At 41.0% G+C, this 21,270-nt stretch overlaps 3 protein-coding genes across 5 annotated transcripts in view; 1 reads left to right on the top strand and 2 right to left on the bottom strand.

The window, feature by feature from the left end:
* Positions 1–730: 730 nt before the first annotated feature.
* Positions 731–1,704, top strand: Uros1 (Uroporphyrinogen III synthase 1). The gene is made up of 2 exons (XM_017903247.1): positions 731–1,020; positions 1,091–1,704. The coding sequence occupies exons 1-2, from the start codon at positions 834–836 to the stop codon at positions 1,702–1,704; spliced, it is 801 nt and encodes a 266-aa protein (XP_017758736.1). The 5' UTR covers positions 731–833.
* Positions 1,705–2,354: 650 nt separating this feature from the next.
* On the bottom strand, positions 2,355–4,578 carry Pez (protein tyrosine phosphatase non-receptor pez). 3 transcript variants are annotated; one of them, XM_017903238.1, is made up of 7 exons: positions 4,573–4,578; positions 3,837–4,203; positions 3,600–3,768; positions 3,365–3,526; positions 3,197–3,285; positions 2,920–3,121; positions 2,355–2,845 (listed from the first exon to the last, which is right to left on the bottom strand). In XM_017903238.1, the coding sequence occupies exons 2-7, from the start codon at positions 4,184–4,186 to the stop codon at positions 2,522–2,524; spliced, it is 1,296 nt and encodes a 431-aa protein (XP_017758727.1). In that variant the 5' UTR covers positions 4,187–4,203; positions 4,573–4,578; the 3' UTR covers positions 2,355–2,521. The 3 variants fall into 3 exon arrangements, with proteins under 3 accessions (XP_017758727.1, XP_017758725.1, XP_017758726.1); XM_017903236.1 differs by having other exon boundaries at positions 4,499–4,576; XM_017903237.1 differs by lacking the exon at positions 4,573–4,578 and adding an exon at positions 4,416–4,495.
* A 732-nt stretch (positions 4,579–5,310) lies between these two features.
* The window catches only part of unc79 (UNC-79 domain-containing protein), a 26,927-nt gene continuing 10,967 nt past the window's right edge, over positions 5,311–21,270 (bottom strand). The window contains exons 14-48 of the mRNA XM_017903253.1: positions 21,215–21,270; positions 20,929–21,150; positions 20,626–20,769; positions 20,171–20,288; positions 19,149–19,321; positions 18,930–19,078; positions 18,540–18,697; positions 18,281–18,462; positions 18,005–18,206; positions 17,730–17,924; positions 15,915–16,028; positions 14,947–15,095; positions 14,750–14,871; positions 14,398–14,629; positions 14,184–14,325; positions 13,912–14,107; positions 13,021–13,294; positions 12,325–12,632; positions 11,936–12,243; positions 11,784–11,873; positions 11,458–11,634; positions 11,312–11,388; positions 10,996–11,243; positions 10,770–10,883; positions 10,559–10,699; positions 10,339–10,493; positions 10,173–10,267; positions 8,247–8,498; positions 7,666–7,893; positions 7,442–7,597; positions 7,178–7,353; positions 6,099–6,363; positions 5,891–6,031; positions 5,685–5,807; positions 5,311–5,594 (exon numbers count right to left, since the gene is read on the bottom strand). Of these exons, the coding sequence (XP_017758742.1) occupies positions 5,406–5,594; positions 5,685–5,807; positions 5,891–6,031; positions 6,099–6,363; positions 7,178–7,353; positions 7,442–7,597; positions 7,666–7,893; positions 8,247–8,498; positions 10,173–10,267; positions 10,339–10,493; positions 10,559–10,699; positions 10,770–10,883; positions 10,996–11,243; positions 11,312–11,388; positions 11,458–11,634; positions 11,784–11,873; positions 11,936–12,243; positions 12,325–12,632; positions 13,021–13,294; positions 13,912–14,107; positions 14,184–14,325; positions 14,398–14,629; positions 14,750–14,871; positions 14,947–15,095; positions 15,915–16,028; positions 17,730–17,924; positions 18,005–18,206; positions 18,281–18,462; positions 18,540–18,697; positions 18,930–19,078; positions 19,149–19,321; positions 20,171–20,288; positions 20,626–20,769; positions 20,929–21,150; positions 21,215–21,270 (6,071 nt within the window). The 3' untranslated portion in view covers positions 5,311–5,405. The remainder of the gene's footprint in view (positions 5,595–5,684; positions 5,808–5,890; positions 6,032–6,098; positions 6,364–7,177; positions 7,354–7,441; positions 7,598–7,665; positions 7,894–8,246; positions 8,499–10,172; positions 10,268–10,338; positions 10,494–10,558; positions 10,700–10,769; positions 10,884–10,995; positions 11,244–11,311; positions 11,389–11,457; positions 11,635–11,783; positions 11,874–11,935; positions 12,244–12,324; positions 12,633–13,020; positions 13,295–13,911; positions 14,108–14,183; positions 14,326–14,397; positions 14,630–14,749; positions 14,872–14,946; positions 15,096–15,914; positions 16,029–17,729; positions 17,925–18,004; positions 18,207–18,280; positions 18,463–18,539; positions 18,698–18,929; positions 19,079–19,148; positions 19,322–20,170; positions 20,289–20,625; positions 20,770–20,928; positions 21,151–21,214) is intronic.

Raw genomic sequence — 21,270 nt, 5'->3', positions numbered from 1 at the left:
TCCCTATTTTCTATTCTGTTACCCGACCATTGCATACGATATAATTTCCATACTTTATTTCGTACATACCCCTTTGTCCTTGTCTCCTTGTTTCCTTCCTCCATTAAGTCTAGTTCTTTACAGGGCATTGGATGTATCATTGTCCGCGTCTTCACATTGCACCTGATCGATGTGAAATGACGTTTCAGCGTCGCAAGGAAACGCGTAGGTTTTCATCATGTGGTTCGTGTTTTCATGGCGAAATGCTCGATGCGTAAGGGTCGAGGATCGTTGTGCCTTCGAATGCACGCGTTCGAATGATACGTTTATCGATCGTAAGAAGAACAGACATCCACTTTGTGATTTCGTAAGCAGTTGTTCAGTGTTTTTTTTTTTTTATACTTTCCTTAATGCTTATCTAGGATAGCTTGTGTACCCTAAAGAGTGTTTCAATAAAAGTGACAATGAAATCAACACCGATCCTGTATTTTCTTCACCCGAAAAATAACTTTCACTTTCAAACAGCACTCGTTCCGTAGTTGAAAATTCGAAACTAACTGATTGTCCTCTGGTGGTAGATAGCGGCACTACAGTAGTAAATATGGCGGTCGTGCGGGATACGAACTGTTATTTTACCGCGCTTTTATTCGTCATTTTCACTGACTGTTTTGAATGAATCCGTGGTTTTTCGCAAGTTAGTGGTATTAAAGTCGCGTCATCATGTGATTAAGTTATATATATCTGTTTCCGTTACCGATACTTCGAATAAATTGCGGACGTTTATTTCCGCTCGTGTAACTAGTGTACGGAAATTTCATATTTTAGCGCGTATAAGAAAAGCTAAATTCGCGAATATGGCATCACATTACGAAAAAGTAGTTTTATGTCGTGGTTTGTCGGAAAAGAATGATTCACAAGGGGCTTATGTAAAAATATTGCAAATGGCAGGTTATTCGTGTGACTGTTTACCTACTTTGTGTTTCGAATTTGTGAATAGATCGGAGCTGAAGACCTGTCTTCTGTCGTCTTCTTCATATTACGGTAGTAATATTACAAAAGAATTTAATACTTTTTAAATATCAATAATTTTCATGAAACAATACATTCACAGGACTTATTTTGACCAGTCGACGTGCCGTAGAAGCAATTGAATTTGCTACAAATGAAGATAATGACATTTTACAACCCTGGAAAACTTTGCCAGTGTTTTGTGTAGGGCCAGCAACTGAATACTTTGCCCAAAGTCACTTAGGTTCAGAAAACTGCTTTGGTAAAGAAACTGGCAATGCGAAAGAGTTAGCAGAGTTATTAGTCACCTCTGTTGCAAAGGAATCTAAGCCTTTATTGTACCCATGTAGTGAAATTGGACGCGAAACAATTGAAAAGACTCTTAATGAAAATAACATAAAAGTTCACAGGATAGTTGTTTACAAAACTTTGCCCAGTAAAAATTTAGAACATGATTTATTGAAATTCATGGATAATGTGCCCAGAATATTTGTTTTCTTTAGTCCATCTATAGTACAATATATAGTAGATTTATTGAACAAAAAATCTTACAATATGAATAATATAAAAGCAGTTGCTATCGGACCTGTGACTAGGCAAGCATTACTTGAGGCTGGTCTTAAACCTTTTGCTACTGTAAACAAACCTGAACCAACATCTTTGTTGGATGCTATTAATGATGCTGAAAAGGGTGAACTTGGTGAAAAGACTGAATGAAGAAATTGTTTATTGTTATACTATGTAAGTATATAATTGTTATTAATTTATTGAGATTATGTTTAAAGTGTTAGTATTATGTTATGATACTAACAACTGAGGTGAAAGATATATTTAATATCGCTAGAAAATGATATTAAATGATAAATAATATATTCTTAGTTTCTTAATCATGCATTACAAACACAATAATATAGTCTCAATGGATTAAGATATTTTTGTTTATGTTTGCCATCTTTATATAATTTATATATAATTTATTTATATAGGATATGTGTTAAAACAAATTGTTTAATGTCAACCAATTTATAGGTTGATAGATAATATTAATAAGTTTTATTCTTGTTATTATAATAAATATGTCTTGTTTTATTGAACATATTAATTGAAAAAAAAGAAAAAGAATTAGATTACCATCTATTTACAATATAATGTTATGTAGTTCTTGTATAACATCATCTATACATTACTACATTTTATAAGTCATAACATTAAAAAACTGATATAATCAGAAAAATTACTTCCCTGTATAATAAAGGGAATTTTTGTTTTTCATGATATACTGAAACAACGCGACGCAAAATATTAACATTTAAAAATAATACGTTTATAACAAGTGAAAGAACAAATAGTTCATGCAATTGTGCGTGTCAGTCTTTACCATTAATCTCTGTAAGATTTCTTATTATTTTTCTCAAAGGCGTGTGTGTAAATAAGTGTTAAAAAATACTGCTTTTTAAGAACACCTATAATATTCGGGACGATCGTGTTTCTTATTTGATACAACCTTTGATGATAGACCTTATAGTTTATAATTTTAGTATCTACTTCGATTAACCACATTTCCAAGAAGGCACGAAATTTCTGCTCCTACAATCGTAGATTGATTAGCATAATAAGGCTGAGGTGGATTTCCTCCATTATTATATTTCATTTGAACAGCAGTTTCATAATCAGGTGCTGGTCTATAGGACGGAAGTAAGGCACGTAAATTGTTGATGTCTGTTGACGATACGGATACAACAGGATAGGGCGATGTTGACAAATCGTTGTAACTAGTCCACCTCGTGTGACCCTCTGTATTTCTGTTGTCCAAATTTACTGACACCGCATGATCTCCCGAGTCATTCGTGTCGCTGTCCTAAAATACGATACAAAGCTTTTATTCAAGTGTTTTCTTGGCACAATATTATGAATGAATGAAATATTATTTACGAAATATCCGTTAGTCGATCTCTCTATTGGCCGGGATTCTTGATGCTGCATGTAAAATGTGTGTTGAGCTATGCACAAGCGCCACACATATTTTGCATTGCGTGACTCGGTAAATATGAATTGTTTTGGCTCCTCGCCTTCTGCTTGACATTCTATTCTAAATGTCTTTTTGTGATTGATTACATTACTTATATCTTTCCACCTGAGGCATGTATAAATTTTCGTTATGTTTGCTGATTTAGTATTTTTGAAATATGATGTTTAATAAAGTAAATACCTATAGAATTGTGTTGTTTGTGTGTTAGGGTAAACAACCATAATCCCATTGATGGAAATTCCTAGTATCACTTCATTGTTACCATTGTCCTATATTTCAATAGATGTAAGTTTATTCTTCGATACTATTGTGTTGTCATATTACAAATTATGGGTTCAGTGTGAATACCTTAGTAGAAAATGTTTCATTTCCATATCCTTCTAACTGCATAACAATAGAAATGTACAGTTCCTCTGCTGCAGCTTGAGTTACACCGATCAGATTCTTATACTGGCATACTGCAGTATGCAAAAGAGAATCTTGGCCTCCAGGATCTGCTTGAATAACATCCTAAACAATAAAGTAAAATGAGAAATAAATGGAAGGATTCTTATTATGTTAGTGTTTATCAATTTTTTATTACCTTAGGAAATAATGTACATTGTTGTAAGCATTCCATAGTATGTCGTTCTGCATCATAGTTACCAAATTCTGCTTGCATCGAGTAGCTGGCTAATAGCGTTGCTTGTCTGGAATTACATTGAAATCTACTTTCCAGAACATCACTTTTCAACTGAAGGTAATAGTGGTACCTGAAAACCAGATGTTTAAAAAGTAAGCAATAAATGAAAAGTATAGAAATATCAAAGATATCGCATACCTTGTCATTTCATCTTGTATAAGTTGTACATCGGTAACATAGTACATGACTCTCAGATATAGACTAAAGTTTTTAGCTTCTTTTTCCAATTGCTTTTTTAATGGCTTATCCATATCAACCCATCTTGGAGATGGAGAATCATGCCGGGAAATATAACGTAGACCAAAGAATTCAGGTTGTCCTAGTCCTAATCGTTGAGTCACATTGTCCAAACATTCCTGACCAAGGCTATCAATGCTCAGTGTGCATTCTATAGAAGTAGTATCCAACAGTTCTATGCAGATCACATACTGGTTTTTCGAGACCACGTTATATTGTCGACTTTTCTTCAAATGGAATTTAAACGGCATTTTAACGATGCGTTTGACTGAAAAAAAGATACCATAGGTATAAAGTTAAATAAAGTTGCAGAAATTGAATCTTTTACGTTCGATTCGCCGCGTCTACTTTCAGAAAGTGCTTTTGAATGAAAAAGTCACACGAGTTACGATAATTTAACAATGAAAAAATCAGAAGAGAAAGATAAAAGAATGCAGTATCGATGCACTTTTATTGAAGCTACTAAAGGAAAGTAAATACCGTATAACTACGACCAAACACCGAAATACTTCACATTCCACGATACTTTTACTTTTAATTGAAATATATGTGCATACACGTACTGTATACATTCCACTCTGTCGAGCATGAGAAATGTATAATTTTTCACGTTTAATAAATCGAAAGCATTTCTAACCTCGTTTCTCACGTCATTAATGCTAGTTACAAAACTATGGTATACAGTTCCTAAACCAAGCGTCCTTGACGTGAGGTATTAAAACAATGAATTTTTCATTTAAGATAAGGGAAATTAAAAAACGACATCAAAATTTTCATAGGAAATAGATCAAGTGTAGGAAATGCATAAAACTGGCATATCGATCGTAAATAAAAGTAGTTTCTGAAAATGACGTGTTCTCCAAATATTTTTTAACTGGATAAATCATATCCTTTTGCAATTAGATAATGGACGTTATTAGTATTGTATTTTACACTGAAAAATTAGTCGGATTTATGCTGAGATTGCTGAAAGTTGTTTACATTATTGAAAAATCGAGAATGATATTCACTAGAATTAAATACCACTAGATTTAGTTACCAAAGAAATTCCCTAAACATCTCATTATGCAAGTTACTTAAATTGCTCGACGTAATGTGTACACGGTGACTAATGGCTTTATCAAAATTAATCGCAGCCTTTTATTGCAAATGCTGCTATCGTGTTGGATCGAATAAAATTTCAAGTTTCGCGATAACGCGAGTGTGACGCGTGTAAAATTCCATCTACTAGAGTTTTTGCGTCTTTCTTATATCTTCGCCAGGAAAGTTAAAGTTTCTATGGCACGCGACGAAACAAACGTTTATGAATTTTTAGTACAATAAATATATTTTATAACCATTAACAAATCACTATTACAATACACACGTCGTCTAAAATAATATAGGACTCAACCTCTTCGCAAAACATTCTTTATAAAACATTCTCTGCCCGAGTAGACAGTTCTTTTTTTTTTCTTCGATTCTTCCCCCTTAAATCGAGTAAAATTGCGTAGCCGTGGAAGACTGCATCTCTATCTGCCCCATCTTGAATTGCAATCGATGCAACCATCGTAACAATGTGGCATTCGATTCTCGTCTCGACGAGACAAAGTTTTCCGACATTTTGGTGGGCGGGAAGTCCCGACAATTTTGTAAACGCACTTGTAAATGCCCTGGTAGCTAATCGCAAATAAATTTTCGATAAAAATCATTCCCAGAAGACACAAAATTATTTTAAAAAATTTTAAATATTTTCATAATTCATCTCACCTGAACGTGATGTGAATATAGGATGGGGCTCCAGAGAGGTAGCAATTTACTTAACAAAATAGACCCACACTCTAGGAGAGCTTCGAGTAGGCTTAAGAAATGCAAGTTTACCATCTCAGCTACCTGTGGAAACAAATTTTTATTAGAAAAGGATTTTATTTGAAAACGATCATACTTTCGATTATTCCTACGAGTTCTTCACGTACAACTTTCGAGTATCCCACCAGTTGCAATATACGAGGTGTTATTTTCCCCCAAAATTCCAGCAAAATATTCATGGTAACATTGTGGCCCTCGCTGTTCGATGGATTGTTTTTAGATAGCTCTTCCAAGTACATCGTCCATAGCTAAATATAAACTATGCTATCGTAATCACGACCAGGAAGCTCGGTTTAAATTAATACGTGTGCATACCTGACACAGTATAAAAGCATGGAACATCGAGGACATGTGTAAAACCGATGCTTTAGATTGTTCCGGTAACCCGGAGAATATAATTTGCACGTGATCCGCGACGTGGCAAGAAACCTCCTGTGGTATCGGTTGTGCAGATTGGATCGATGGTCCGTGGGTGTGGGTATTATTATTGCCAGCGTACATCGCGGTGTGCGTGAGAGAACCCAACAGGAGCCAGGATAGCAATCTGATGTGTCCAATACAATCCACATACTCGCGAGCTCTGGAAAATACGCGAATTTCAGTTTACCTGAAATTTCCTCGAAGATTCGTCAATTTTTTTCTCGATTAAAATTGAAAAACAGAATTACACAGAAAAATTCGAAATGGATAGGACTTATTGAGGTCTGATTTAACTGTTTGCACTGGAGAGGCGCCTTTCAGTCGCCATTTAACAAAATTTCGAAGACTTGTATTAATTAATATGTGAAATTTAACCCTTTGCACTGGAGAGGTGACCCTCAGTCACCATTTCATAAAATTTCGAAGATCTATATTAATTAATATATCAAATTTAATGTAACGTAACAGTGTGCAAGGTATCGAAATCAAATAATTCTACAATTCTATTATTATAAAATTCTTTATTTACTGCTTAAAAAAGTATCGTCAGTTTTTTAATAGAGAATTTTTGATTTTCTACTCTTCTCTAGCCAAAAAATCGTCGAGTGCAAAGGGTTAGGATATCGTAACAGTGTGCACAGTGTCGAAATTATATAATTCCACGTGTTAATTATTGTACAATTTCTTATTTACTGCTCAAAATAATATCGTCAACTTTGTAGTAGAAAATCTTTGAACTTCTACTCTTCTTTAGCCAAAAAATGGCGAGTGCAAAGGGTTAGGATAACGTAACAGTGTGCACATTGTCGAAATTATATAATTTTACATTCCACGTGTTAATTATTGTACAATTTCTTATTTACTGCTCAAAATAATATCGTCAGCTTTGTAGTAGAAAATCTTTGAACTTCTACTCTTTTTTAGCCAAAAAATGGCGAGTGCAAAGGGTTAGATATCAAGAAATGAACAATTACCCTTGCTGTATCATCGAAGGAGCGCTATAGAGCCATGGCAGATACCTAGCCACAGCTCTGTTCTCCCTGTTATTGCCTCTCGTAATTTCTAGAGCGACGTACTGCGCCAAACCACATTTCAATATACCGCCTAACGTGTCCTCGTTCAGTCCCACCTGCAATCCCTTGCTGTAGCTCTGCAAGGACCAGCAGAAGATTCATGTCACAGCGAAAATGATTTAGATGTCGGTGGACTCGGGGATTATTTAGCATTATTTCGTTTACCTTCACTTTACTCAAAGTGTGAAAGTCTGCCAAGAAGTCGAGCACGTCTGACAGCTGATTCTTCAGGGACTCGGAGGCGTTGGTATTGTAAATTGGCGATATGTCTGTTTGGACGTTCTCCAAAGCGATCGTGTTGGGTAACGAACCACCGATGTCCTAAAACATTCCATACTTCGAAGCATAATTTATCCAAGCGACGAATTTCTAACGGGACACCAGCTTACCTGGAGCACGAAATGCAGGAGCAAGAGAAAATTCGAGTCCGGTATACTGGTCTTGAACTTGATCGCCTGGATCAGCTCGAACACGATGGTTCTCCCGAAGAAGTGTTTGTCCCTGTCCCTGGTGAAGCCTCTGTGACAGAGGTAGCACAGATCCGTCAGGTAGCTGTACTTGATGATAGAATTCTGGATGGCGTAGCTCAGCACCTTGGCGAAGGGATCCAACATGCCCTGCAATTTCGAGAAATATTTTCGCGAGACGTCGAAGAGTTGAAGAGTCTTCGATCCTGTCATTCGACGGAGTTAAAAGTTGATGTTTTTAACACGAGTCGGGGAATATTTTAACTAAACCGGAACCGGGATCGTAAAACAGAAACTCGTCATAAAACCGGGTCGTAAATCACCGCGGAACGAGCATCGAACGATCTCTAGTCATCGAAAATTCCCGATCGTTGCACCGGCCAGCGAGGAGGAATAAATCCTCCGGCGCGTTTACGTCGTCCCTGTAACGACGACGATCGCGCGGCAACGATAATGATCGCGAACATCCACGACAGGTTATTTACGATCGGCGAACAGCTGACCTTCGACTGCTGGATACCAGGGACCTTCAATAAAGAAATCATGATCCTTAATAACGGAGTGGTGTCCTCGATGGACGAGAGCAGCAGCACGAGTCTGCGGAACAGGCCGTCAAATTGTGTCAGAAGACCGCTCCAAGTGGTTGCAGCTGGACCCAGACCAGCTTCCAGAGGTAGACAATCCAGGTAGCAGGCTATGTTGTATAGTATAATCGGCAAGCGTTCCATTGGTAGGGATTTCTTCGCGTTCAGGGCCTAAAATCCAAGGTTCCTTACAATATTTTAGCTACCTAACAGATGAAGACTTCTAAAGTGGATCACTTACGAATACTCTCACTCTCATGGATGGAAATATTCGGTGGGAAATGAATTGGGAAAAGAATTGACAGAAGTACCTCGATGAATTATTGCAAAAGTACCATGGGAGTGAGTTCGTTGTGAATTATTTGTGAATACAGACTCTCATAGTTCGAAATATTCGTTGGGAAATGAATTGGGAAAAGAATTGGCAGAAGTACCTCGACCAATGATTGTAGAAGTACTATGGGAGTAAGTTCGTTGTGAATTATTTGTGAATACAGACTCTCATTCATGGAAATATTCGTTGGGAAATGAAATGAGAAAAGAATTGACAGAAGTACCTCCATGAATTATTGCAGGAATACTATGGGAGTGAGTTCGTTATGGATCATTTGCGAATACAGACTCTCATCGATCGAAATATTCGTTTAGAAAAGAATTCGCAGAAGTACATCGATGAATAATTGCAGAAGTACCATGGGAGTGAGTTCGTTGTGAATTATTTGTGAATACAGACTCTCATAGATCGAAATATTCGTTGGGAAATGAATTGGGAAAAGAATTGACAGAAGTACCTCGACGAATAATTGCAAGAGTGCTATAGGAGTGAGTTCGTTGTGGATCACTTGCAAATACAGATTCTCATGGATGGAAATATTCGTTTAGAAAAGAATTCGCAGAAGTACATCGATGAATAATTGCAGAAGTACTATGATTCATTTGCGAATACAGACTCTCATCGATCGAAATATTCGTTTAGAAAAGAATTCGCAGAAGTACCTCGATGAATAATTGCAGGAGTGCTATAGGAGTGAGTTCGTTGTGAATTATTTGTGAATACAGACTCTCATAGATCGAAATATTCGTTGGGAAATGAATTGGGAAAAGAATTGGCAGAAGTACCTCGACGAATAATTGCAGGAGTGCTATAGGAGTGAGTTCGTTGTGAATTATTTGTGAATACAGATTCTCATGGATGGAAATATTCGTTGGGAAATGAAATGGGAAAAGAATTGGCAGAAGTATCTCAACGAATAATTGCAAAAGTGCTATGGGAATGAGTTCCCTGTGGATCACTTGCAAATACAGATTCTCATGGATGGAAATATTCGTTTAGAAAAGAATTCGCAGAAGTACATCGATGAATAATTGCAGAAGTACTATGGGAGTGAGTTCGTTGTGAATTATTTGTGAATACAGACTCTCATAGATCGAAATATTCATTGGGAAATGAATTGGGAAAAGAATTGGCAGAAGTACCTCGACGAATAATTGCAAAAGTGCTATGGGAATGAGTTCCTTGTGGATCACTTGCAAATACAGATTCTCATGGATGGAAATATTGGTTGAAAAATGAATTAGGAAAAGAATTCGCAGAAGTACCTCGACGAATAATTGCAGAAGTGCTATTGAAGTGAGTTCGTACTGAATTATTTATGAATACAGACTCTCATGGGTGGAAATATTCGGTGGGAAATGAATTGGGAAAAGAATTGACAGAAGTACCTCGATGAATTATTGTAGAAGTACTATGGGAGTGAGTTCGTTATGGATCACTTGCGAATGCAGACTCTCGTAGATCGAAATATTTGTTGGGAAATGAATTGGGAAAAGAATTGGCAGAAGTACCTCGATGAATAATTGCAGAAGTGCAATCGGAGTGAGTTCGTTGAAGTCGGCCAGGGCCTGAGTGACGCTCTTGAAGAACTGCATCCTCGTGGACTCTGAAAAATAAACAGTCATCCGAATTGCCTTCCCACCTGTGACAGAATCTGGATATATTAAGGTTATATACCATTCAGATGTGTTTGGAACATTTGCAAGAAAACGCCATTAGGCGCCAGCTGGTGCAGCACGCAACGTAGGAATTGGTGAGCCACGCTGATTGCGCCACCGGGCAGATGCTTGTTGCTCTCGCTCTGCCAAGGGTACATCGCGTTGAGGGCCACCCTGTACATGAGGACGTATTATTGATAGGCTATCGCTAAATAGACGAGATGAAATTCGGGACCGACTTTGTCACCACACGTAGAATTTCTGGCAAGAGCGGGGCTGCCAGGGACGGCTCGCGATGGATGAACGTGCCCAAATTGATGATGCACAGTCCAAGTTCCTCGTCGGAGTACTCCTCTTTTATCGTCCCGCATTCTGAGCACCTACCGCGAATTCGAAGATGGTATTACACACCAAGGATAGATATTTATCATTAACCTCAGACAGACCTACCTCTCGTAAATGCAGTCATCTCCGATGCGAAACAGACTCTGCTTTAGACTGAAGTCAGCGTGATAGGCCTGTTGCGAGGCGACGTCGAAGGCTGGCTGCAGTTGGGGACCAGACCTGTCAACGAAGAGAATCGTCATCGTTTTCTGAAATAGTCTGAAATAGCTCTAAGTCTAGTCTCTTCTTTGAGGAGACTATTAACCGAGTCTCGTAACAGAGATTTCTTTACCAAGAATCTGTGCGTCTGGTCATTGGACCATCTTGCCCAGTGATGCTGTCCTTTCGAGGCTTGTCTCGTTGGATACGAATGTGATCCTTTGCTCTGGTTCTCCGATCAGGGTCGAAGGCTCTAGAGGGATAATCTAAGCATTCGATCGCTGGAGGCGGCGATTCTAGAGCTACCTGCTTGATCAGTCGTCTTGGACTCGTCGATCTACTCGAGTGTATCTCGTTAGACGTTGGGACCAGAGATGCTGACTGAAAGATCAGGGTTTGTTACTTCGCGTGTGCACAGTCGACTCTGCAGAGCTATAAATACTATTCACCATATTCTCAGACGTTGTGCTGTCCTGTTTCACCGGCAGCTGACCATCTCCTCTCCCATTGCTGTATTTATTGGAATCTGAGGGATTTAACGAGTGATCGTCAATGAAACGATATAATTGGTTGTTCGTGCGATGACGACTCGTACCTTCCATCTCGTGGACCCCGAGCGCCTGGCGAACGTGCTCAACCAGGCAGGAGAAGTCTCTGTGAGGCCCAACAGGTAGCAGTCGTTCAGGCATGGGGAACTCTAACTGCGATATGCTTCGTGGACTCGTTATGTCGCTGGACATGCACGTTTCGCTGTCCTGATCGAAGGAAGAGCCTGGGAAACAAATTTCATTCGTTGGAAAATGACTGGAACTCGATATTTTCGCTTTTCCCTAATTTAGTAGCTGGGACTGTGACACAGTTACGAGAGTGAACGAGTTAAGAATCGTGAAAGAATGTGGCACGAGGAAAGCAAATACTTACTGACTGTCAAGACGTCCATCTTCGATAAAGGCGACTCGGGAGAGCCATACGTATCTTCGCATCGGAGAATTCGTTGAGTGGGTCGCGAGCCTAGAGAGTTATCAGCCGGTTGATAAAAGTTCCGTTTATCTGTGAGAATAAAAGATATTTACCAGCCGGGCGAACCGTAGTTCCAATAGGCAGGAGTCTCTCGACTGTTGGCGCTGTTAGCGGATGAGGAGGGTCGTTCCAGCTTGGATGCTGGCCATTGTCCGTGCTCGTGATCTGAGACGAGATCGAGCTGACTGCTGGCGAGCTTGACTGGTCGCTGCTCGTCACTGTAACCACTTGGCCTGGAGACACAGGCGAGGATATGGTCACACTTTGCTCTATGCGCTTCTGACGACCCAGTTGCTTAGAATTCGGTGAATCCGAATTGCTCGAACCTGCTGGGGGCATCTTGTCCTTCGAGAACTCGTATCTGTAACACGGTTGCGTTCATCTTCGTTAATGCGAACCTGTTTCACCAGATACGTGGGATGTAGCCACGAGGGGGAATTACTTTTGGACTTGGGCTGGCAGAGTGCTGACGAGAGCGCTAGATAACCCAAAAGGCTTCGAGGAAGCTGTGTCCCCGTTAAAAGAGATCTGTACAGTGACGTTCCTCTCTTGGGCAGCCTTCTCTGACGCTGACTTTTCGGGTATCCCTTTCTCCAGGATTCCCTTCTCTATCCTCTCTGTCATTTTCTCCATTCTCGACCCAGGAGTGTACCTCTGCAAATCTGCCTGACCACTCAATAACGTGCTTGTCACCATCATTTTCACGCCCTCGTGCACGCTCCACTTTTTCTGGGGCCCAGTCCTTGTACTCTGTTAGGAAAAGGTAGAATCAAGACTTCATCTTCAGCTAAGGACCTAGCTGTTCAATATTAACTGCATTTGTTTGTACATTTCGAGGATTTAACACTAAACGTGCTAAACGGTGTCAAATGACACCTTTCAGAATTGACTCTATAAATCGTACATTTATTGTTATTTCTTTCGCTCATCTGACTTTTTGTAGATTGTTTTATTATCTGATTATCTAATTTCTCGCTTCCCATTTTTCTTTTCGTTCATTTTTTAGCGAGAGAAATGCTTTGCATACCTTATGTACCACGAGGAGTCATTTGACCTCTTAAGAATAGGTGTGTGTAAAGGTGTAAACCCGTACGTTTAGTGTTAATAACTGATAAATAGTTTGTTCATCTTGGTATACCTGGTGAGAATCCTCCTCGCTGCCAAGGAACCACGTAGGTCTGCTGATCCCTTCCGATTTTCTGATAAGGTTCTGATTGTTCCATTCCATTTTCGTCAACATGTCGGACGAGATCCTAGATCCATGTAGAGAAACACTCCTGATAACAGACGTGGGTGTTTCCTCCAGTTCTCCGAGCGATCCCCCACTGCTGCCATGTAAGGTGCTGTCAGATTTTGGGCTCTCGGGTATTGCAGCCAGCTCGGACTCCGTATCATCCGCATTGATCGAGTAGCTTTGCAGAGCATTCACAATAGCGGAAATTGTAACAAGCAGCTACTGGTGTAAGCACAGGCACAGGTGTGACATGGTGTACTTTTCTCACTGGTTCTCGGATTGAACGTTTTCAAGACAGTCTAGGTTACTCTAGTGCCTAGAATTTGCTAGTTTCGCTATTCGGTCAAATGATAGGGGGGATATGCAACTTTACGACAGACGACTGTCCGACAGATCTGATCTCTTAGTCCTGTTTATTGCTACTTCGTTCCATGCCTAGTAAATACGAGGGAATGTATCGATATCTTTGTTCCCCTGGTCTTGAGTCGTGTCGTGAAAACGGTTTCAGATGCTCTAAGGTCACTCTATATACAAAGTGAGAGAAGTTCTCGGTTAACCTCACGATCGCTCGTTTCAGCTGTCCTTAAAAAGACGCAGTCGTTTTAAAAGATGACAAAATAAAAAAAAAGAAAGGGCAAGAGTATGAAGAAGTCAGTCAAGAGAGTGCAGAACTCGCAAACACGTCCATGTGAAACATTCCAAGCTGAAGTAGCCTAGTGCTCTACCTTCCCACGGGGAGTCTATGGTATCGACAGGGATGCAGTGTAACTAGGATGAATATATGTATCAAATAACCTGGAGTGCTTGTTCGTGTAACGACAGGTGGTTGCACTCTCCTCCCAATGAGTCTCCATCTGACTGTGCGTCGGCCCTGGACTTCGTTGGTGCACTGACACCATGGGAGTCCTTATCGGGGGACTCTCGGCGTTCAGGTCTCCCACGGTACTGGCCATTAACTCGTGGTCTACGCCCAGAGACGGTTGTGAGACGTCTAAAATTCAACGAGATGCCTCGTCAAGTTTAACTTCGTCGCGACGTTATTTTATTTAAAAATGTTCGCTCGGTACCGCGTGATCTGGATGGTGGGCCACCCATCACGACAGTAGCTGGAATCCTCTTGCACTGGTGGTACTGGGTGTCCAGAGTGTTCAACACGATCTTGATCAGCACTTGCAGCTGACTGCACCATGGCTGCTGGCCGTATTGACACTGGGCACGACACGACATTCATATAGTTATCTCGTAAGAATAGAGTGACGTTTAAGAAGACGCCTGTCTTACCTTATACAGTATGACAAGGAGAGACATTAACCAAGAACGTCTGTTTTGAGGTTCGAGGTACCAGAGGCTGTAAGTGGGTGCTTGATGATCAGACGGAGGCATACCTTGCGGAGGACAAGGACAGTGCTGAAGAATAGCTAGAACAGGCGGTGTCATCACCCATCCCATCACGTGGTTCTGGTCTAATAGTTGAGGCAGATTCGCGATGAAGACGTTGAACACTGGAGATACCCTGAAATAATATTTATTTATAATTTATATTAAAAATTTCAAATATTTAGGATTTAAAGATCTATTAGATCAGATTCTTTTGTAGAAAATACTTGGATTCCATTTTGTTTCAATTTGCTACCTCAGTCGTTGCGGTGAAGTATGAAAAGTGCGTTCAGTTTGGTTGTAGCCTAGTAGGAGGTACAGATGGCGCAACACGATTCCTTGAGTCTTCGATAGGGGTTTCTCATCCGTTGGATAGGCCTATGTTCGACGATATTTATTTCGTTAAAAATGGAGGTTCTCGAATGAAATAATCACAGCAAATGTTTTATTCACCTGGTCCTGTCTAGAAAGGAACTGCATTAGCAGGAAGACCAGCAAATGCATGGTCTCCTTGTCAGCTTCTTCCAAGTCCACGATCTTGTGAGTGTTTCCTGGCAGCGCACTAGTTTCGTCCACCATATTCAACGAATGAACATGTCCATCTGTAATATCGAACAATAATAAACATTGTGCCCAACGGCGATCAACCGAATCGCATAGAACGAGTGAGGTTTATAAAAATCTTACCAATGCCAGTGCTTACATTTTAAGATCAAAATTCTCTAAGTTTCTTTTCAATATCTGCGATCATGCACAAGCAAAGCCTGTCTCGATGTGTTCTAAAAATTCGTACAGTTAAAAATCTACCTTGCATTGTTCATTGCCAGGAAACTATCTACGAACATTCGCACTACCAGGGTAAGCGAGCTACCCAGAGGAAGAGATGTACGAATCTACAAAGAAATAAAAGTGTCCAAACACTACGAGTTAATGTCTACTCACTACGACTGTAAAAAAGGAAAGGAAAGAAAATGGGAACTTGTCTATCTACTGAATTCTAGATCAAACACTTCGATCCTATCGACAAACAATACCCAAAACAAGGGGGAACAAAAATTGTCGAATTCTCGAATTTCCATTTCCCTCAAACCAAGCTTGTCACTTAGCTCCATAGCACAAGACCTAAGTCAGACCAAGCGAAATATCCCCGTACAATCAAATGGTTATTCATAATGAAGGAACACCTTTAACCCTTCCAATTACTTGGCATACAAAGAACGTCTAAAGCGAACTCCCTCAAAGGAGGCTGATGAACCATCAAAACTTACCATAAAGGTTCCACATCGAACATCCTCAAACATTACCGCGTTTCGCGTACACAGATGGGAAAAGGGGCGTGTACATGTGTGTGTGTATGTGGGAACATAGAGAACACAAAGGAACGGCCACGTCTAAGGCTAGCATCAGCAGCGCTACTCTACCTGGTATACTGTTATTAGGTGGGGTGGGCCCCAGCAACTGACCCAGTCCGAATCTGGAGCTCTTGCGCTTCAGGATAGGCGCCGAGTATTGCCGGTTGTACACCTTCTCCTTTTCTGCGCGGTTCGACACGGTGGAACACAATTGAGAAACGCGTGTAACAGGTCAGGGCGTGAAGTGGTTTAGACGATGGACGATCGACTAGCTTTCTGTAACTCTAGGGCTAAGTAGGCAGCGAGAGATAGATTGCTGTTGTGGACTGCCTCTTCCTTCGAGATTCAGGGATTCGTTCGACTTTGGTACAGAGTTTCGCGATCTACAGGGTGTTTCGGAACGTTATTTATAATTGGGATTCCTTCTTTTTAAATAAATCTGTTTCCTCTTCTCTCGTGCGTTAACCCCTTGGTCTACAACCACGTTTGAGGCTCGTGGTCAGATGTTCGATCCAAAACTGATTATCACGAGCCTGGCTCGTGGTACATCGATCGGGTCGAAACTGACTATCACGTGCTTGGCACGTGGTACGTCGACCGGGCTAGATGTAAACACCACGTGTCACGCTCGTGATTTGTCGATGTGCTTCACGTAAGTCGTGTGTGATTGGGACAACTTAAGACAGATTTGTCGAGCCGTGGAATGGCTCGAAGGCTCAGCAGTTCTGCTGTTTAGGTTTTTGATCCACGTTGTTGATCCTCTTGATCCTCTACAACGTAGGTACTCGCGGTAAGGAAATCAGGAGAAACACAACGCAGTGAGAGGCGTGGTTTGTAGATAGGATCCAATGTAAACATCGTCAGGCTCGGACAGCCTCGTGGTTAATTTTCACTGATGTTTTCCTCGCTCAGTTGCGTGTTATTCTTCGCCACGTTAGGACGAAATGGCTCGACGCGTGACCGACTTTGCTGTTGATCGTGCCACGCGCCAACGGAGCTTCGAGAGTTTTCGAACCAGAGTCTGGTTAGTAACATTTATTTTATTTCCTTACAATGTTTTCTGAGAAAAATTTGGGCTGGGTGATAGAGTGGTCCGTGACCAACAATAGAGGAATCAGTTTGGACGTTTTCCTCGAACACAGAGAAGACACCTACGCGTTATTTTATTTACTTTATCGAGGGAATTAGTAATTTACGTAGCTAGGAAAATAGTAATTTGACTTTGTTGTTGATTATGGCGTGTGCCATCGGAACCTACATCGTAGGACAAGGGGTTAACAAGAGAAATTGAAAAGACGATCATTGAGTGGCTAATTTTGAATAAGAAATTGTAACAATTTCGATTTTTGCTTTAAGAGAAGTGTCGTAGATTCTTCATGATAGCTGCTAGTGTATGGATAGATGCTTTCTAATAAACTTTTAACGTTTGCACCTTCATAGATGACGAATATACGTTAATATTGCTGATAATCGAAATTAGGTATACCTCTATCCATGAAGAATTGCTTCTCTCATCATTCTCTGTAATCCTTTGTTTAGTTGATACTTTTCAACCACCCTGTAGAAAATGCATAACTCGACGACTTTGTTGTCAATCTCTGTCAATTTGAAGAATCCCCGTATCTCTTCAAGGATCCACTTGATTCTAACGATATTTCGAGATAACCTGATAAATCTACTATCTAATCTGACGTGACTGTTAATTTTGCAAGGGTCAAAGGGACATTCTCTGGGCCAGACTCCTATGTCTCCGAGTCTGACAGACTCTTAGGTGTACACTCTCATGATTCAACGTCGATAGTGATCTATGATGAACTTCTGACTATAAAGTAAGCTATGAAGTGAATCACGATATACTTTCCACGAATCGCGCGATTCGTGTACCTTGTTTAGTGTCCTGGCGAGGAATCATCGACGCAGGCGCGGACATTGTGCGCTTGTACGGCCATTTTGTGCCGAAGCTAGCGCTCAGCGTCTTTATGGAGTTGGTTCCGCTCCCGTCAGACTGCGACAGAGCTTCCTGAGCTCTGTGCAGCTTCTTCATGAAGATCTCGCTGTTTAGATCCGTATTTCTGAGATCTACGGACCCACGGATTACTATAATGGAATAGTTTCGTGAATTACTTCGACGAATAGCCTCGATTTTAATTATAACTGACCGCGTAGATAGGGCACATCCCCGGATCTCTCCAAGATTATCTGAGCCTCCAGGAACAGAGCCTCGAAACGGTTCAGGAAGAACTCCCATGTCAATATAGATCTGTCACTGAGACTGTTGTGCAATTGGTACAACGACTGCAGTACCATTGGGCGATCCACTATCACCGAGTCGAATTGGGTCTCCAGACAGAGGATCAGCGACTGGAAGCATTCACAAGTCGAGTGAACGCGCGTGTCGCGTTGGAATTGTTCGACGAGCATGACGAGTTGCTTACTTTCATGGCTGTGTCGTGAATGGTACCAAGGTACAAGGTGGATCTCTGAGCCACGTACACGTTGCTGTCGTCCATGCTGGCGATCAGATAACAGAATGCGTTCGCCAGAGCTGCCTGGAGGCTCATCACGTTTCTCAGAGGAGTCGAGTCCATGAATCTGGCGATCAGCGTAACTCTCTCGACTGTCAAGTATCGGAATATCGAGAAATTAATTTTTCTCAGCGGTGTTCAGAATTCTCGATCAACTTTATTTTCGTACCTGCCACGAACCGAACTCGCCAGTCCAGGTTGTGGAACTCTTCCTGGATCAGACGCCAGAAAGTGTCAGTCCCGCAGGGTAGCGTGACACAGTGTAGCAGCAATGGCACGGTGACTTGGGCTATGTGCGAGTGCTCGGCGTTTAGGAGTTCCCATAGACTGTGGAAGCAGTGAAACAAGAAGAAATGAAACTTAGCACGCCGAAGATCAGCCTTGATCGAGATTATCTACGAAATAATGGAAATACTTGGCATCGAGATGCACGCATTTTTACCTGACATTTTTACTCGTCTGGAAGTACAAAGAGTATGGTTGATAAAGAATAGATAAACTGTTATCTTTTGCGGGTGAAGGGAATCTCGCGTATCTAAGCTCGCAAGGAGAGTCTTACTTTTTGATCAGCAGATTTTCTTGGCACCAGATGAAGAAGCCTTGGTGGTCCTTCACCGCTATGTTGAAAGCGTCTCCGTAGAGACACATCACGTTTAGACATTGTAGCATGTAATAGAGGATGTCTGGCTTGTCGATCGTCATCACCTCCTGTCAATTAAATAAAAATGGAGGATTTCGTCTCGCAAAATGTTTTTCATTTTCTTCTCCAGCATCGTACCTTTAGAAGCTTGTGTATATACTGCAACTGCTCGGGAAGATCCTCGATATTGAATCGAAACTTTCCAACAGACGTGTGCCAGAAATCGTCTGTCTCGTTCTCTGGGCTGAGATTCAGCGGCTGATCGTTCTCTCCTATCAGTCGTGGTTTGGCTACGCTCACTGTTGCTGTGGCTGGAATAGAGAAAACCAATTAAAACCAATCTTCTAACATCTATAGAAAATTTGGGATAATAATTGTATAATGATTAACAAAATTAGACTTGAAAATTGGACAGAGTTCGATTCTTTTATGAGTCGAAGTAGAATAGACCTGTACTTGGTCAGACATCACACTCAGGATCTCTCGACGAACTCGAGTCCTTTTTAATCAACTCTTTGCAGATAGACTGAGCTTACGTGAAACTAATTTAGTATAGAAATCAAAATTATTTGAGAAATTAAATACAAAAATATACTGAATAATTTCGGAGAAAATTTAGATGAAAGTTTAGAGTGAAACTTCTGTGTTCATCCGAAGTCGTAAAAATGTTGAAAGGTTGATCCAAACATAGCGATTTAAGAGACTCATCTTCGGAGTACTTGGATCCATTTATCGGAAGTCTTCTGATCCAAGTATAGCAGCGAACGCGATACAACGAGGTCGTAAAATCGGTGGAGCATTAGAGTCAATACGTTCAGTTGCTGGAACAAGCGATTGCCAGCAATACTGGTTAACACTGGGATTACTCGTTCCCCAGATATCACGTTCAAATTTATAATCAAGTTTACAGGTTAATCTACATTGGAACAATTTAATTTACGAACTCGTTCTATCCTGCCCACTGCAATGCAGCTACAATACTTAGCATAAGACATGTCTGACTCTGACACTTCGTTTACGAAGTTCGGAAGTGTCAAAAAGTCTGTCAAATTAACGCGACACTCGAAACCTATCAATTATCTGTCAATTAATCACAACGAATCAAGGCTGAGATCATCAATCAGGTATCAAGGACGTGTTTAGGCGAATTTCTTTCTTACCTACGTCAGTCTCTGAGAGGGTAACGGCCCGGGCAACAGCCGACATGACCTTTTCCGTTGGCATGATAGCCGCAAGGTCCAGCTGCTCCGAAACTGTCTCTACTGTGGCTGTCATGATCTGTTCGAAGAACTGATATAAACGATCAAAATAGCTACCTCCGGCCACATAGATTAGCCTACCGTGTCAATGGTTCACACAACGCCATTTCGCAGTGGAAGAAGATAGACAGAGAGAGGCACACACAGTTTTTTTTTGTTTTTTTGTTTTTTGTTTTTTTTTTTTCTAGTTAGATGAACAGCATGCTGCGTTTATTGTTGTTGCGGAAAGTGTTTCGCACAGAGAGATAGAAAGAAAGACGCTGTGTCTCTTAGGCGGTGTAACAGGTTGTATAATAGAAACAAGTGTATAATAGAACATCTCGAATTTGACAGCGGGACGTTTTCGTGGAGTATACCTGAGGCATGTGCGCGAGAACGCCACCGACCGAGTGCGTTTCCGCTACCGGCATACTGATCACCACGTCAGACTTCGAGTCACCTTTCCTAGATGTCTCTGGACTCTTGCGACCGTGATCGTCCGCGCTGTCATCCACGATTTTCTAAAGACCAAAACACAAATCCAGTACAAGCGAAGACAAAAGATCCAGGTGATTCCTTGGTCCGGTGATCAAGCAAACGCTGACTGGCGTGTGAATGACTCGATTCTTCTGATTTTTCTAATCGGTGTCATCTCTAGATATCGAGTACAAAGAACTCACGTCGGGAGGGTAAGCTGGACTCTCCGGTGCCATGTAGGTGACCAATTGTAGACATAACTGGTGCCAGATCACGCTAGACTCGCAGTAAGTGCACTCGCTATTGGCACTGCACACGTGACAGTTGTTCCAACTCGCGGCTACGATCGACTTCATCAGACGACACGCATCCTTGCACACCCACGTGTTAATCCCTGTGTGCTTGTCCACGTTCTGCAGCTCCATCTACGATATTTAACGTAGCACATGCTTCATCCTGCTTCCGTGAGAAAGCATACAGAAGCTTTACCTGTTTCAACAGAATGTCAAGCATGAGAATGCAACAGGATAGGTTCAGCTCGGCAT

The sequence above is a fragment of the Eufriesea mexicana genome, unplaced genomic scaffold, assembly GCF_001483705.2.
Source record: "Eufriesea mexicana isolate 0111107269 unplaced genomic scaffold, ASM148370v2 scaffold2208, whole genome shotgun sequence".
Lineage (NCBI taxonomy): Eukaryota > Metazoa > Arthropoda > Insecta > Hymenoptera > Apidae > Eufriesea > Eufriesea mexicana.
This window is presented reverse-complemented; position numbering and strand designations above follow the sequence as displayed.

Excerpts from the sequence above, each read along its gene's own strand:
- Uros1 (XM_017903247.1), top strand. The coding sequence starts at position 834 with ATGGCATCACATTACGAAAAAGTAGTTTTATGTCGTGGTTTGTCGGAA. Across the intron at positions 1,021-1,090 it reads GTCGTCTTCTTCATATTACG|GACTTATTTTGACCAGTCGA; the intron begins GTAGTAATATTA and ends ATACATTCACAG.
- Pez (XM_017903238.1), bottom strand. The coding sequence starts at position 4,186 with ATGCCGTTTAAATTCCATTTGAAGAAAAGTCGACAATATAACGTGGTC. Across the intron at positions 3,769-3,836 it reads ATACAAGATGAAATGACAAG|GTACCACTATTACCTTCAGT; the intron begins GTATGCGATATC and ends TCTGGTTTTCAG. Across the intron at positions 3,122-3,196 it reads CAAACAACACAATTCTATAG|GTGGAAAGATATAAGTAATG; the intron begins GTATTTACTTTA and ends TACATGCCTCAG.